At 37.1% G+C, this 16,167-nt stretch overlaps 1 protein-coding gene across 1 annotated transcript; it reads left to right on the forward strand.

Annotated features, from left to right (window-relative positions):
- The first annotated feature begins 6,369 nt into the window (after positions 1-6,369).
- LOC121322955 (anterior gradient protein 3-like) lies at positions 6,370-15,767 on the forward strand. The gene is made up of 8 exons (XM_041263604.1): positions 6,370-6,510; positions 8,978-9,041; positions 10,006-10,058; positions 11,257-11,333; positions 13,253-13,316; positions 14,030-14,113; positions 14,525-14,580; positions 14,975-15,767. The coding sequence occupies exons 1-7, from the start codon at positions 6,411-6,413 to the stop codon at positions 14,575-14,577; spliced, it is 495 nt and encodes a 164-aa protein (XP_041119538.1). The 5' UTR covers positions 6,370-6,410; the 3' UTR covers positions 14,578-14,580; positions 14,975-15,767.
- Positions 15,768-16,167: the final 400 nt, after the last annotated feature.

Genomic DNA, 16,167 nt, shown 5'->3' on the forward strand with positions numbered 1-16,167 from the left:
AGGTGTTATTCGGGTTGCTCAAGCCTCTGAATGAATGTGTAACTGCAGGTGTTCTCTTAGAAGATTGAGGCTTTTGCAGTTCCTGAACATTAGTGATGGCTCGGTGAATGAAATGCACTTGATCTTTACCTTGTGTCCCTTGTGGTCTCCTTCAAGCTTATCAACTTATGACAATAAATCCTTCTGAACCTATTATACTCTGTAACTGCAATTTGAGGTGCCTTAATGCAGGTGGGGTCAAAAAATTGACAAGGTGGACACCGCTTTAGGATGTAACTATGGAAAGTGCAATGAAACTTTGTCCGTAGGAGGAAATGGAGTTACCAAGATCCATCATAACATTTGTGAATGGTGATTGCATGAGCACCAATAACTGGGAACTGCTCTCGAACAATAGAAACTCTGTCCATGATTTCAAACTTTGAGCATAAATGTTCAAAGGTATGGGTGACTCCATTGTTAAATTAGATGGTTATGGTCTGGATCTGGTTACAGGCATCTACAGTAGGCATGACGCAGGTTGAGCCCTTGGGATGAAATAGCTAGGTGGCCATTTTTTAAGTAGCAGTGGGAGAAAACCACTTCAGCAAGTACAGTAGAATCTGCCAGGACTGACAGACGCTGTATCTACAATAGATACTAATGAGAGCAAAACAAATACAAAAGAAAAACAAGGAAAACGCAGATCTTTTCAAGAAAGCTGGGAGTCTTTTTATAACTGGATTTTATATTTTTAAACACTGCAATAACAGTTCTGCTTGTGAAGCATCCATACTATAATTTGACAGAACAGGTGATTTATTTGCACTGTGCAGGACCTTATTTTCTCCCATTGGTGCTTGAGCCCTCCAGCACTCGCGGAATCACCACTTGTGCACCTATTATCAGTAATTAACGTCTGGTTCTCAAACGGACTGATTATTGTTCACCAATACTGTATTGGTGTAAGAAAAGTGTGTTTTTAAAAAAGTAATTTCAGCTTTCAATCACTCAAAATATGCTGAAGATAATGTAAACAACACCAAGCTACAGACAGGGAGTGCCAAGCTTCAAACATGTTACTGTTTATGAATAAGAACTCAACTTTATTATGAATATCGTGTTATTATGTTTTAAGCAACACACTACGATAGTGTTCACTATGGTAATTGTTTGTTTATTAATTTTAAAATGTTTAGTAAAACGTGACCTATTGTTTGACCTCATTAATACAACCGGCCCCCTTTGCAAATGACCTATTCAGTCAGTATCGTAACCAAGTATAAATCTCCACATTTTTGTAAAATGAGTTTACACTTACTTCTAAAGATGCAACGCGTTTCACTAAATTCAAACGATAAACTTCACACCCAGCGCAGAAGGAGAACACAAATGTAAACACCACCAAGTGCGGTTGGCGTTGCAAGGTCGATAAGGGGAGGTTTCACTGACTATTTTCTAAGCATTATTTGTGAATGCTTATTCACCATTGCTGCACCCTGTTAGAAAATTGACTTCCCTGCATTTTAAAAATTATTCATCATTTAATCATCAAATCAGAATTTACAAGATTAAATACGTACTATACTCCTCCTGGGCGCTGCCATAAGGCCACCCTACTATACAGGCCGGATTTGTGGAGTGCTTGGGATAGTGTTGTCATATGTACACTTTGACCAGTCTTGGCCATAAAAGCCTGTAGCTGTTGCAAAGTTGCCTTTTGTCTCTTGGTAGCCTCTCTGTTCAGTCTCCTTCAACTCACTTATATATGATCATGGGCTGCTTTGAGTTCACTATGAGATATTAGGATACAAATAAGTCCTGTTTGAAGCTAATTTGATGCAAATCATATGAAAAGTGTGAAATGTATGCATGTTTTCAGTACCAAACACTAATAACGAGAAAGTGTCTTCAAATTCAATTAGATAACTTCTATGAGCACTTTATGTTGGCTTGTTTGCACAGCTGGGGATTTTTTAAATTTATTTTTTACTTGGGTCGAGGTATGCGATTAATAAGGACAATTAAATGGTAGTCCTTTCTAAATCTTTTCATCTGCAATCGGCAACACGATGGGGGAAAAACAGCTAGTTTATTTATTATTATATATTTATTATTATATATCTTTCTGAATATTATTTTGTCTGGAGTGGGGGAGTGGAGCAGGAATCACAAGGAGTGGAGCGGAGTAAAGAAAAAGTGGAGCTCTTCTGAACACAAAACAGATGCTTGCCATTAAAATATATTGTCTTTAACACAGGATTTGCACATCACAGAAGAGTAGAAGGGAGTAAACTCTGTATCCCTCATATGAGAAGTGGGTAAACAATATATTGCCCAAATTCAAAGTGGGTAAACGCTGAGTAAAATGCCAAAGAAAAGTTTAAAGTACCTTGTATTGCCAGGCACTCTCCTAGCCTATACCAACTAGGCCTTAAAATTATTATTTATTTCTTAGCAGATACCCTTATCCAGGCCAACTTACAATTGTGACATTATTATTATTTACATACAGTGTTTTTATTTTACTGACTCAATCAAGATAAAGCAGAACTGGATCCCCCACCTGGAATGGAACTCAAGACCTTTCAGTCAAGAGCACAGCACTCTAACCAATACTTCACATATGCTACAAGTGAGATGTACTTTGTATATTTGTCAATTGCTCTGGATAAAAGCATCAGCCAAATCAATTAATATGACATTTTTCTGCCTTGCTATTTATTCATTTATTTATACATTTTTAATATGAACATTTATTTTAAATATTTATTTCTAAATATATTTATTCCTCTATGCATTTTTAAAATAATGTATTTATTTCTACTTAATAAATTATTCCTTTATTTATTTTTAATTAAATGAGGAACTACAAATTATCAGAGATCAGAGATTTAGAAGCTACATGCTACTCTTGTGTACAATTCCATTCTATGGTATCTACCAAACAGGAAATTATATATATATATATATATATATATATATATATATATATATATATATAATATATATATAATATGAAGCGTGACACACTGTCAAAATGAAAACATTTCAAAGTTAGTATCGGGTATGACCTCTGTGAGCATTAACACAAGCGTTGACGCATAGACCTGATCAGCCTCTGCTGTGGGATGCTCCGCCACGATTCCTGTGCAGCTGCAGCCAGCTGGCGAAGGTTGGCTAGTTGCAGTTGTCTCCTGTGGATGGCACTGGTGATTTGGTCCCACAGGTGTTCTATTGGACTCAGGAGAAAAAGCTGGCCACGGCAAGACCTCAACATTGTTTTCTTGAAGTCGTGCAATTCTAATCCTAGCACTGTGTGGTTTTGTATTGTCCTGCTTGAAAATTGCCACTTCAGGATAGGTTTTTGTTTTGTTTATTTTAAATAAAGGGCTCAAATGCGCTGTGAAATTTAAATTCTTGTGTGTGAGTCAGTCAATCATGCTGAAAAAGAACGAGAGTGAGCAAGGATCTTTTATATATAATTTGGTGTGGCCCACACTTATTCTATTATCTTTATTCTCATCCTCAAATAATACATTTTTGACATCACAATCTAAAATAACATGGTTCATCTAGTAAACTGTATTCTTAGACAAATTGTAAAAGTATCAATAAATGCATTCTTATATTTAGCTCACATTCTATGATTCTAGTATTCCTTCCACACATGGATCCAGAGTTGCTCTCTCTAATATTAAGTGTTTTGTTGAAATACACAGAAGTTTAGAAGGTATGATGCTGTCAATCCATCAACTGAAACTGCACGGTAAAGGGCAAAGGCTACTAAGATGTGGTTTGTGATGAAGTAAAGTGCACTGCGGAGCAATGGTATAAAAAAAAATCATTTCAATATAAATATCAAACTGACAGCTTGCCAAGTGGATTTGCGCCAAAGCTGTTCTGCAAGGTGTGCAGTCAATTCAAGCAGATAACTATCCATTCATTTCTCTTGCAATCTGTTGGGGGTTTGCTACTGCAGGCTGGCAAACAGGCCAGCTTATCCTTTATCTCCTCTGGAACCCTTGGTTCTAACCACACCTGCAGAGCAGTGATTGAAGACTTCATTCAGGGCAGAACTGAGGTGCTCTGGAACACCTGCAGAGCAGTGATTGAAGACTTCATTCGGGGCAGAACTGAGGTGCTCTGGAACACCTGCAGAGCAGTGATTGAAGACTTCATTTAGGGCAGAACTGAGGTGCTCTGGAACACCTGCAGAGCAGTGATTGAAGACTCATCCCGTGGGCGTTGTCATGTGAGCTAAGGCAGTAGAACTGGTTTTAAGGAGACCCACCCATTCTCATTAAATACAACTGACTGGAAACAAACTGCCCTATTCTTCTGAGGCAAAGGTGAGTAACAATCTCTTCAGTTTACTGTACGGGAGACTGCTGTGAAACTTGTGGGTACAACTCAGACTTGATTATTTATTTATTTATTTATTACAAATGCATACATTTTAGCAACTGTAGGTAAAAAAGTATGGCATTTTAAGTGTTTTGTATTCTATTGTGAATTTTTAAAAGCATGAGAAATTGCATGGATCCATTACTTTATAAGTCTGCCTCTTGTTTTTCATAAATAATATAAAAAACCCCAAGTGCCTGAAATGACTGACTTTTGCTTTTATATTTGTGTACACTTGGTATCTTACTTTGAGTAAATCTCACGTTTTCTGAATATTCACTTAAAGAACATCACTGAGGAATACAGAACATACATTTTGAATTGCAAAAGCAATGCTAATTTTGAATTGTAAATGCAATTTTCACTAACGCATTTTAAAACTGTCTCCCTCACTGACATACTTGCAGAATTGTCTTGTTTTGTCAAAAATTCTATGCCAAATTGGTTAGTGTTTTGCTCAGTGACAAACTCATTAGCTACACATTTCATGGTAATCTCTACAAGACTGGCTTCTGCTGAAAGAAACATTCCCTCTCTGACCACAAGAATGGTTACAGTATGTTCTTATTACTTCCCTTCCCCATACTGGTACCATACAGCCTACCAATGTAGACAATTTACACAGTGATTGTTTCCTCACCATGATGCATTGAACACTTTCTTTGCTGAAGGTAGAAATTGCTAGTCCCTTTTCTTTAAAGGAAATCTTTATGCCTGGTACGTCCCCCTCTATAAGACACAACACACTCTATATATCCACACTAATTAAATTATTTTTAACAAACTTTGTAAAGTGTTAGTAATTAAAAAAAAAAAAAAAAGTATATTCTAACTCAGGAATATAGAATGACCCTGTTCTTTCTTATCAGAAAAAGCCTTTATCAATGCTGGAGTTCTAAGGAAATCAATAGAATAGACGATTTAATTAACAACAATAAATTATCTTTTCTACGCAATTTAAAGGATAAATACAATATTGACGCCACTGAAGCCAGCACATATCTACAAGTTCAAAATACTGAAACTCATGTACTCGGTTCTGGTAATATTAACTTTAGACACACGAATATTGAATTATTTTATTTAACCCTCTTAATTAAAATACATTTGTAACTAAACTTTATGCCATAATTAGAGACTCCCATAATACTAATTCATTGCAATGAATGATAAGCTAAGGACATTATAATAACTGACATAAAGTTTGCAGTAACATAAAACGTTCTTCTCGTAATGCAAAATTAAGGTCAATTCAGTTTGAATTATTACATTGACTATACAATACCCTTAAAAGAATGTACACCTGTGGCTTAACTGATTCAAACTAATGCTTCAAATCTGGCACTGATACGTGATCCCTAATACACATGATATGGATTTGCTCCAAATATAAATCTTACTAGGAAAACATTGCATTCCATTTATCTAAAATAGGTTATGATATTCCATTTGCAGCTAGTCTTGTAATTATTAGGGATACCTCACTGCTTTCACTAACAAAACCACTTCAAAATGAATCAGTTGCTCTCTTTTAGTTTCAAAGAAAGCTGTATTACTGTACTGGAAATACTCAAAGCCAGCGTCTTTACAGCTATGGAAGAAATTATTGTTAGATTATATAAACCTAGAAAGAAAATCATATTCTTTAAATAAAAAACTTGAAAATTAAAAAAATAAAATAAAATAAAATAAAATAAACATTTGGTAAGGCATCAACTTATCTCACTAGCAATGGTTGGAAGCTGATTGGTTAAAACGTGATCCTTTAGAACCTGTCCGACACCTCATCACCAGAAGCTGCACTGACATTTGTGACAACCAAGATTCCAATCTATTGAAGAACCAGCTTGACCAGTGAAATCCTGCTCTACTCCCAGCTCTGATCAGTGCTGAACTGGGCTGGAAAGTCCTGTTGTTATCTTTACATGTAGAATCAGCAACTAAAATGAATTTGCATGAGACGTTTGTCAAATGTGATGTTTCTGTTTTTGTTTAACCTTGCAGGCGACTCTCCTCCAGGCAAGATGAAAGCAGTTCTACAGGGCCTGTTCTTCTGCCTGGTCACTACAGCCTTCTTCCTTTTCTATCCCGCAGAGAAAAAAACTGATCACCCATTATCCAGAGGTAAGCCTATCTACGTTGATTTGAACAGATACAGTCCTGGGAACAACAGCAACAAAGTTTGCAAACTGAAAGTTTTCAGACTGACAACATAATAGAAAGATCTGAAACTCTTTTGTGTAGCTGAGCTTTCTTGACTGGCTCTTGATGCATATCCACGATGACAGGGCTTTAGTGGAAACCCCAGTATGTCTGTATGTCATACTTACTTTTCCGCATGTACATTCTGTGGATGGATCTGTTTTTAGGATGCTGGTTTAATTTTCCAGTTCCAGCCATGAGGAGGGAGTGTGCATGTTATACCACTGGTATGATGTATTTGAGTGCTGTACAAATTATCTGCCTTACGTACACTAGGAAAGCAACAAAAACACCTGGGCAAGTGAAAAGAAACACCTGCAATACCATTGCCAGTCAGGTGAAGGGTGATCTTGGGTAGCCAGGGTGTTTAACCTGTTCTGCAGGATGTGTGCTGTTACTCAGTCTTTACTTGTGAGTTTAGTGTTTATAAAACAGTCCTAGTACCTTGTCTACACCACACACACAAACTGCAGCTGGGAGTCTGAGAATAAAGATATAAAATAACTACAAAATAAACAGTGCTCAGAAATATAGATATTTGTTATTTTTTTACGTTAAGAAAAAAACAGGCTAAAAAAAAAAAAAAAAAAAAAGTGCTACCTGAGCTATCATTTCATAGATTTTCCAAATAAAAACCATAAATAGAAGTACTAAGATCAAAGTGCATCTGGAAATTAGGGACAGCTCTCTTGAAGTAAACCTGGACAATTTGGAAAGCTACAACTACTACTAATACATCTCACAAGTAATGTCATAACTTATCCAGTGTGTAATAAAAGAAAATACACAGCATCAGACTCTGCATCTTTAAGATATTGTTTCACAGTCCTGTGGATTAGCTTCTGATTCTGGTGAGAAAGTATTTTTATCTGAAGCAGTGACTCTACTCTGTTAGTAATGCAAAGAGTTCAGGAAAAGCCTGTATGGGGCGTCATGTGGTTTGTAAAACACAAACTGTTTGAATTTACTTGAGGGATTTACTTGAGGGATACCAAGACTAGTTGAAACGCTCTTCAGCAGTCCAGCTTGTGGCTCTTAACCTTGCAGAGCTTGAACTGTTAAACGTTAGTTTTGATGATGGGATGAAAAAGAGGAGCAAGACAGGAACTGGAAACCAAATAACATGAATGACACATGGTTAAGAGAGTGATCCTTTCTTTAAAACCCTCTCCATTCTACCTTTAATATTAAAAGGGGTCAACTGTATGTACATTAGAATGAATACCAAATGTTCTTCAATTTATGTAAAACAGTTTAAATAGCCACTGCGACTATGCTTGGTGAATGGAATTCTTTACTGCAGATGAGCATTCACACACAGCCACTTCAACACATTTATATGACATTATATGACAGTAGCTGTTTTACTGTGGTGATTGAACAATCATGTAAAACTATGTCGGAATGGATTCTCCTGTGTTAACAACAGTCACATGGGCAGGACTAATACCATAATCCTCACAGCATGGCAGGCAATAGGCTGATGCCCGCTACTGATTTAGAACTTTACTTCCTTCATTGCCTGTCCTGTTTTGCTGCCACAGTCAGGGCTGTTACAGGAGTTTATTTAACTAGAAGTGTCGGTTTCAGAAAGCTAAACGTGGATCTTATGTGTCAGTTGGAACACTTAATCAAATATTTTAATATGTTTTCTGAAAACATGAATTTTGAAATTGGAATAACAACTTTTCCAAAAACTTAATTTGTATAATATCTTGCACTCAGGAAGCACGACATCTTCACACATGAAAACAGTTATTGGTTGACTTCTAACACGTGATTTCTAATAAACATGCCAAATATCCATGACTGCGCACATCATGAGATAATTATCAGATGCAAACCTATAAACATTAGGGAAGACTTAATTAAACTCTAAAAGGTTGTATAGTTAAAGAAACTGGCTTATAAGCAGGAGGTCCTCGGTTCAAATCCCAGCTCAGCCACTAACTCACTGTGTGACTCTAAGCAAGTCACTTAACCTCCTTGTGCGTTATCTTTTGGGTGAGACATTGTTGTAAGTGACTCTGCAACTGATGCATAGTTCACACATCCTAGTCTCGTATCTTGTAAAGGGCTTTGTGATGGTGCTCCTCCATGAAAGACGCTATATAAAAATAAAGATTTTTATTAAAAGGAGTTGACAAAGTTATCCTTAAGCAATACTTTAAACACAGCACCAAAACCAGGACACAACTAGTAATGAAGTGGAGATAGACTTAGGGCAGAGAGGAGACACTTCTTCAGCACAGAGAGGGTGAGGGGATAGAATGGGTTCCCTAGTCATGTTGTTGAGACAGATTCACTTAAGATTCTGTTAAGACCCAAGTCGACAAAGTTCTGAGATCAATCAGCTACTAGGAACTTACCTTTTCTTTTTGTCCTGCAGGATGGGGTGCTGATATTGAGTGGGTTCAATCGTATGAAGAAGGACTATTTCAAGCCAAGACCAGGTACAGTATGTGCATGTGTGATCCTATGGGCTGGATCTGTGTATTATCAATGCGCAGGCAAATGCACAGGACTATAAAGTCGCACTTTAGAATTGTACATTAATCTGGATCATTAGTTCTTAAACTGGGGTTCGGGGAACACTGGGGGTCCCCCAGAAATTCTGGAAACTTCTTTTTTCTAAAAGCAACCTACATGTTTAAAGTAAAGAGCATAGAAAAGTTCACTGTTGTGTGTATATATATATATATATATATATATATATATATATATATATATATATATATATATATATAGTAGCATTTCACAGACAGACAGCCAGAAAACAGGAGAAACAGACACATTGGTTTCTCATTCCAAAAGCTTTACTCAGCACTCAGTCACAAACACAGCTGTAAGCTGCTCTGGAACCATGGCAACCACCACACAACCACCACAACACGGCGTCGCAGAATCTTTTATAATCCCAGCCCCCCCGCTACTCTGTTCAAAACATACACCTCCCATTAGTCCTTAGCCTCAAACTTCAGGCCAATGGGAACACACTGAACATGTAAACACACAGTGACTTACAAACGGGACAAATCACAGGGGCACAGACCACGCACTACATGACTGATACAGTTAAACAACAGTGGGAAATACAGAGGGGGAAGGGAACACAATTACAAACAAAGGGAATGACATAAGACACACACAACGTAAACACATACACAGAAATACAGTACAACACAAATGCACAGATCATATTTCAAATCATTACTCCAGTTAAAATTCACTCCTACTTTTTGAAAAACCCAATGTTCATTTTGAGTCCAGTTTGAACTCAACAATATCAGAGTTGGACTGTACATACATCATTCTTTAACACAGGCCTACAGGATTAAACAGTATCTTCCTTGTGGAGGTCTGTTTATGTCCTACTATACAGTTTATATCCCTGTTTCGGTTCTCTCTTTGTTACAGGGAGAAACCCCTCATGGTGATTCATCACTTAATGGACTGCCCCTACAGCAAGGGTAAGAACTCACAGGGAGAACGTGCACAGAGCCCTCTGCGAGCCAGGGAACTTACTATGAGACCCTGCATGTTAAACCAAGGAAGCAGTGACTTATTTAATACACCGGCACATAGCTGGCCATTATTTACAGCCACAGGTAATCAGCGGTGTAGTGGCAAAAAAAAAGTATCAGAGCTTTCCTACAGGCTATATTGCTACTTCATAAACAGTTAACATGTATTACATTTTACATTTAATTAAATTAAATGCACATAACTAACATGTTAACTAGCACTGGAAGTAGGATATACAAATATATACTACCTCCCAGTTGAATCAGTTGTTTTGTAATAATAATACAGTTAACGTGGGTTGCATTTCACTTTTTCCTCCAAAAAAAAAATCAAAAATTATTCAACATGTGTATAAAAGCAAATGATAGCCTCTTTTTAAAAACTTTTTTCCAGATACATTACAAAATACAAATGCCTTCATTAAAGCGTAACTCAGCCATGGTTTGGAGCAACGCAATACTGTTTAACGAACCTGCTTTTAGAAATATGTGGTGATAAGGACTGGGTCAAGCTTGAGGTAATAAGAACATGACTTATTTAGTTAAATGATGAGGAAAATAACACAGAAACCATGTACATTAGTCAGTGACACCTTTCAGTTAAGTCTCCTTTAAGTGTCAAAGGGAAAATAGAAATTTAAAGGAAATACCCCCAAACTCACTTTCCACACAACAGCACCTGCTGTATTAATGCAATACCAATTGTACCCGACAATGCCCATTGTACCTGACATTCCTCAAAAATGACTAACGATTTGTGCAACCTTTGATATGGATTAACCAGTCATGTGAAGAATAGCCCAGTTTCACAAGGTTATACATACTATACAGTTGTAGCTTTTGGGTCAATTAATATATGCTACAGTAGATGTACATACAGTTTAACACCACTGAACTGAATACTAGCATATTCCACCTACTGGACATTTACTTCATTGCAAGTACTGGAGCCAAATGTTTGGTTGACTGGAATGGAAGGAGAACGCTCCAGCCCACTTATACGCAATCACCAGTTTAGTGGTATACTATCGGAAACACTGTGCACTTATTGTTATAGTTTATTTTTAGTTATGTAATTCTTTCAGGAGAAATTAAGTTTTATTTGCCTACGCACTCACTCCCTCTCCCTCTTTCTTTGAAACAGCTCTGAAGGAGCTATTTTCTCAGCATGAAGAAATCCAGAAAATAGCCAAAGAGGATTTTATCATGATGAATGTGATGGTAAGTGTCAACCTTTTCAATGGCAGAAACCAGTGAATTCACTGCAAGTCTGTTCTTCACTCATGTAGCTGAGTAAGATATCCTGAGGTACAATGAACGCATTTATCGGGCCATTGGTATTCATCAAAGTGACTGTGTTTTTGTGATATGCTCAGTTTTTTCCTTTAACTGTCTCACGCTTGCTACAGTGAATGACTTGCTTAAAGCAATAGATTCTCATAGAAATCCCTCATCAAAGGGACCAATGATCCCCACCTCACCATATAACAAAACAAATGGTTTCTATGTTCTAAGTTATTATCAGATAAACTATGTACAGTATCGACAGTATTGTATAAAGTATTGTATACAGTTTTGCTGAACTGTATTTGTATCTCTTGATGAGACTGGTCTCTATGGCAATATTGAAAGGTCTTTCCAGGACCGTTTGCGTCAGCCAGTTTAGTTTTTTGAAACACTGTAACAAAATAATCATGTGCCAGCAATGTGACCATTGAGCACTTGCTAAATATACTATGAACTTATTAAGATAAGCTTTCCCTTTATGGTTTCTTGGATGTCTTTCAACATGTAACTCAATTAAAGACCTAGAGATTGAGTTCTGGTTGGATAACTTATAAGTCTGATCAGTTAAGATTTACAGGAAGCTGATTGCTCACATTGCTTGTAGATGATTAATTTATTACATTATTTAAAAAAAAACAAAAAACGACTGACTCAAATTGTCCTAGAAAGACCTTGTTGTATTGCCATAGAGACCAGGGGCCGTATTCTTGAAACAATCCAACATTTATCTTAAGTTTAACTTAAAACAGTTAGGAAGAATGATTGTTCACAACAATTTTTCTTAAGAATTTTCTTAACTTTTTCTTAAAAAAAAACTTGGTATTCTTCAAAGAAATGTTCTTATTTTTTTCTTATTTTTTTATTTTTTTTATTTCAGGTAGCACAATCATTGTCTTAATAGAGTAGCCCTTATTAGATATGTACAAGAAACACATTTAGAGGTTCAAATAACCATTTGTATTATCATGAAAGGTGATAAGAAGGGTTGGACAAAAAACAAAGCTTTAATATATTATCTGTAGTAGGCTGAACCTCACATGACTTATTACAATTCAAATAGAATCCAACATGCATTTTGCAGTTGAGAAAAGTTGCATCTCCTTGTTGCAAGTCAATTTAAAAGGTAATAAGGTACCAGGATGTAAATGAGACTCCCATTGCATAGCAGTTTGATCCATTCCTGGTTTTGCTTTGAGTTTAATAAGACACACCTAAGCTTGTTACCTAAACACTGTGGCTAATCAAGCTCTTGGTAAAGCCTGGAGTGGGTGAAACTGCTATGCAATGACAGTCTTATTTCCATCCCTGAGGTAACCAGTGCTGAAGGGATGCAATATCAGGCCTGATGTCAACATAACTCAATATCCATTTACCCTGTGACACTGACATTGCCTATAGAGGCTTTGTTGTTGGATAGCCTGGCGTAGGCGATGACTACAGTGCTTCAGGAGTTCACACAAGTACAACATGGCCTTTTTATTGGCAGCATTGTACTTGTACAGTAGAGCAGTTCTGTGTGTGTAGCAAGTATCAAGAAAAAAAAAAATATATATAGAATGCTTTAGTAGATGTGACCTCTCAAACACGCCCCCTTTTTACTGCTTGTCACAGACACCCCCTCACCCCCCCTTACTTGTGTCTTTACTTGTTACAATTAACAGTCAACAGTACAGTGGTGTACAATGTATCACAATACTATAAATAAGGACACATTGAAAAAATGTCCAAAGCTGCATGAAATGGTACATTGCTGGTTAAATGTTTTGTGGTTAAAGTTAATACAGCACTACTGAGTGTTGAATAGTTTAGGATGTTTAAGGGCTCCTGTCTGTTTTGTCTCTTGTACTTACTAGCATGAGACAGCGGACAGCAATCTGGCCCCAGACGGTTACTATGTACCTCGGATTATCTTTGTCGGTGAGGATATTTATTTTGCAAATGTATTTAGTGTTAAATGATGTGCCTATATATTCCCTAATGAATGTTTCCAATACTAAACGTATAGCAAAGTGTATTAAAGCATAGTGAAATCATAGCAAAACATAGGTAAGCATTGTAAAGCCCAGATAGGTATGGTAAAGCATATTAAAAACATGACAAATCATATTAAACTATGGTAAATGCAGAGTATAACCATGGTAAAGCATGGGGGAAAACTGCAAAATTAAAACCTGTGGCAAAGCACTTCTCAAAATGTCCGCTCTGGTGCACTGACAGTGTAAGGATTATTGCCCACATTGTCTATCAGGTAACACAGCAATAACCATCCATGATGTGGTACAGAACAGAAAAGCCAGAGTACTTTTTTAAATCGCTCTTCCAGCAGTGATTTAAAGGACAGGTCTCAAACCCCAGTGCACCAGAGCGGACATTTTGAAAAAAGCTTTGAAACAGACTTTAAAGTTATAAGTATAAAAAGTTGTCAGGATGTTAACAATGAAAAGAAAAATGACAGGTACGTTATTTAAGCAGTTGTAGCAACACGTGTGGAAGTATAACGCTATATTTCTCAGAAACCACACTACTTACTCTTTGAGGGCTCTATATTTTTGGCAGGGCATTACATCAAGTATTTGTTAAAGTTACAGCAAATGGACACCTGCTATTCATTAAGTTTGTTCTAATTCTAGATCCGACTATGACCGTTCGGACTGACCTCATTGGAAACGTTGAGAAACTCAAATACACCTACAGCCATGAAGACCTTGATAAACGTGAGGATCAATACTAATGCATGTGCACAACAGGAACCTGCTCCACTACTGCAGTGTACAAGGATAGGTTACATCAGCTGTAGAGAGTTTCCTGCCTCAAGCCTGGGAGTACTTTTTCTTTAGGGGGTGAGAGAGGGAGCAGTTCAGTCTCCAAGACTCAAGCCTACCCTGAACTGGAGGGAGCACCCTTTCTTTAGGGAACAGTCCAGTCTCCATGCCTCAGGCCTGCCCTGGACTGGAGTGAGCACCCTTTCTTTAGGGGGTGAGAGAGGGAGCAGTCCAGTCTCCATGCCTCAAGCCTGCCCTGTACTGGAGGGAGCATCCTTTCTTTAGGGGTGAGAGAGGGAGAAGTTCAGACTAGGTTATTAGTCACTGGAATACATTTTTTAATCTTTTGGTATTTTTCTGTAGTGCTTGAAAACATGAAGAAGGCAGTCTCAGAAAGGCTCAGGATCGAACTCTAACAAGTAAGTCTCACAGCAATGTATTTATGTTTCTCATCTGTAGTCTAGAAATGCAATTGAAAATGTTAATCAGAAAAGCTGGGCGCATGGGGGAAGCATAGGGGAAATCAGTGGCACAGGTTGGCTCGATAGCAGGAATTGATCTTCAGTCCTCCTAATCAGTCAATGGTCTGTAAAAAGACATTTCAATTGGCCATTTTAAACAGGAAAGGGTGAAACTGAGGATAAAAAAAGAAAAGTGCCATGTCTAATGAGCCAATCAGAGCTCAACTTCAATTCCAGCCACCAACTACAGGTTATGCTGTTGTTTCTGTGAGCCTCCAAATGTTATAAAGTATCCTTTTAAATCCAGCCTCTTTATAAATCATATTCTTTATTTTATTTTATTTTCATGCAGATCTCGGAGGATGTGGATGGCCAGGAAGTGACCAGGACTTCACAGATGCAGACTGGGTGACAATTCAGTGAACATGAATACCCCTTTAAAAGAAAACTCAACTGCCTGCTTCATTGAGTCTGTCTATGGAATTGGTATTTATTGAATAGCTCACTTGAGATTTTTTCATAACGTAAAATGCTGAGCAGATCATGAAACACCTCAATCCTGGGTCAGTTGTACAATGTTGCATGCTATTACTGAGTACAGTCTTGACTATGGGGATGCAGTCTATAGGTTTGCATCACCCTTAACATTAAGCAAACTGGATGCTATATATCATGCAGCCTTGAGATATATTATGAAGTAAGGTACAGTGGTCATCATTGTGTGTTATACAGTTTGGTTGGCTGGACTGCCTTGGCTTTGCGAAGGTTGAAGCGCTGGTACTGTATATTTTGTTATATAAAGCTATTACTCCATATATAAATTAATACTTTATAGTCGGATTTTGTAATACAGTATTAGATCGCATACATTTTTTTAATTTTACAGTTCCTAAAGTGCGTAGAGGTTGCTAAAAGATTATTTGCCTATTTTGCTCCTTGGTCTTGGAATGATTTACAATCTAAACTTAAATTGCAGTCCTGAATACCTTTAGCACAGTTTAAGAGTAATCTGCACGATTATCTAGTTGAGAGTTGTGCATGTTTTAAGTAGTTCAGTAGACTTGTTACTGTTTGTTACTATTTGATTGTTGACTGTTTCACTGATTGTTGATGGTATTTTTGTATTTGTGTTTTTGTGTTGCTTCTTGGCTAGGTCGCACTTGTAAAAGAGATTTTAATCTCAATGTGCTTACCTAGTAAAATAAAGGTTTGAAAAAAAAAAGTTAATATGTCATGTAGGATCCTTAGCAAGTTTCATCGAAGTGTGGGTATTGGTGAATGTATTTATTGCCACTGTGGTTAGAGTGATTACAACATTTGTAATCAATATATATTTTAGGTCAAGTGATTTTAAAGTCGTTGTTGGGATAAAGTAATTTTATTTATAGAATGTTTTTTCAGAATGTTTTTAAGAAAATTTAGTCTGCATTAACAATATAGAACAGTTTTATCAAACTGTTCCTCCTGAGGAGTGAGGACCTCCCAGTTTTGCTGCCATAGCCCCTCCACCACGTCTTCTTCCCCTGGACAGACTGTGGCTCCAGC

This window comes from Polyodon spathula, chromosome 11, assembly GCF_017654505.1.
Source record: "Polyodon spathula isolate WHYD16114869_AA chromosome 11, ASM1765450v1, whole genome shotgun sequence".
NCBI lineage: Eukaryota > Metazoa > Chordata > Actinopteri > Acipenseriformes > Polyodontidae > Polyodon > Polyodon spathula.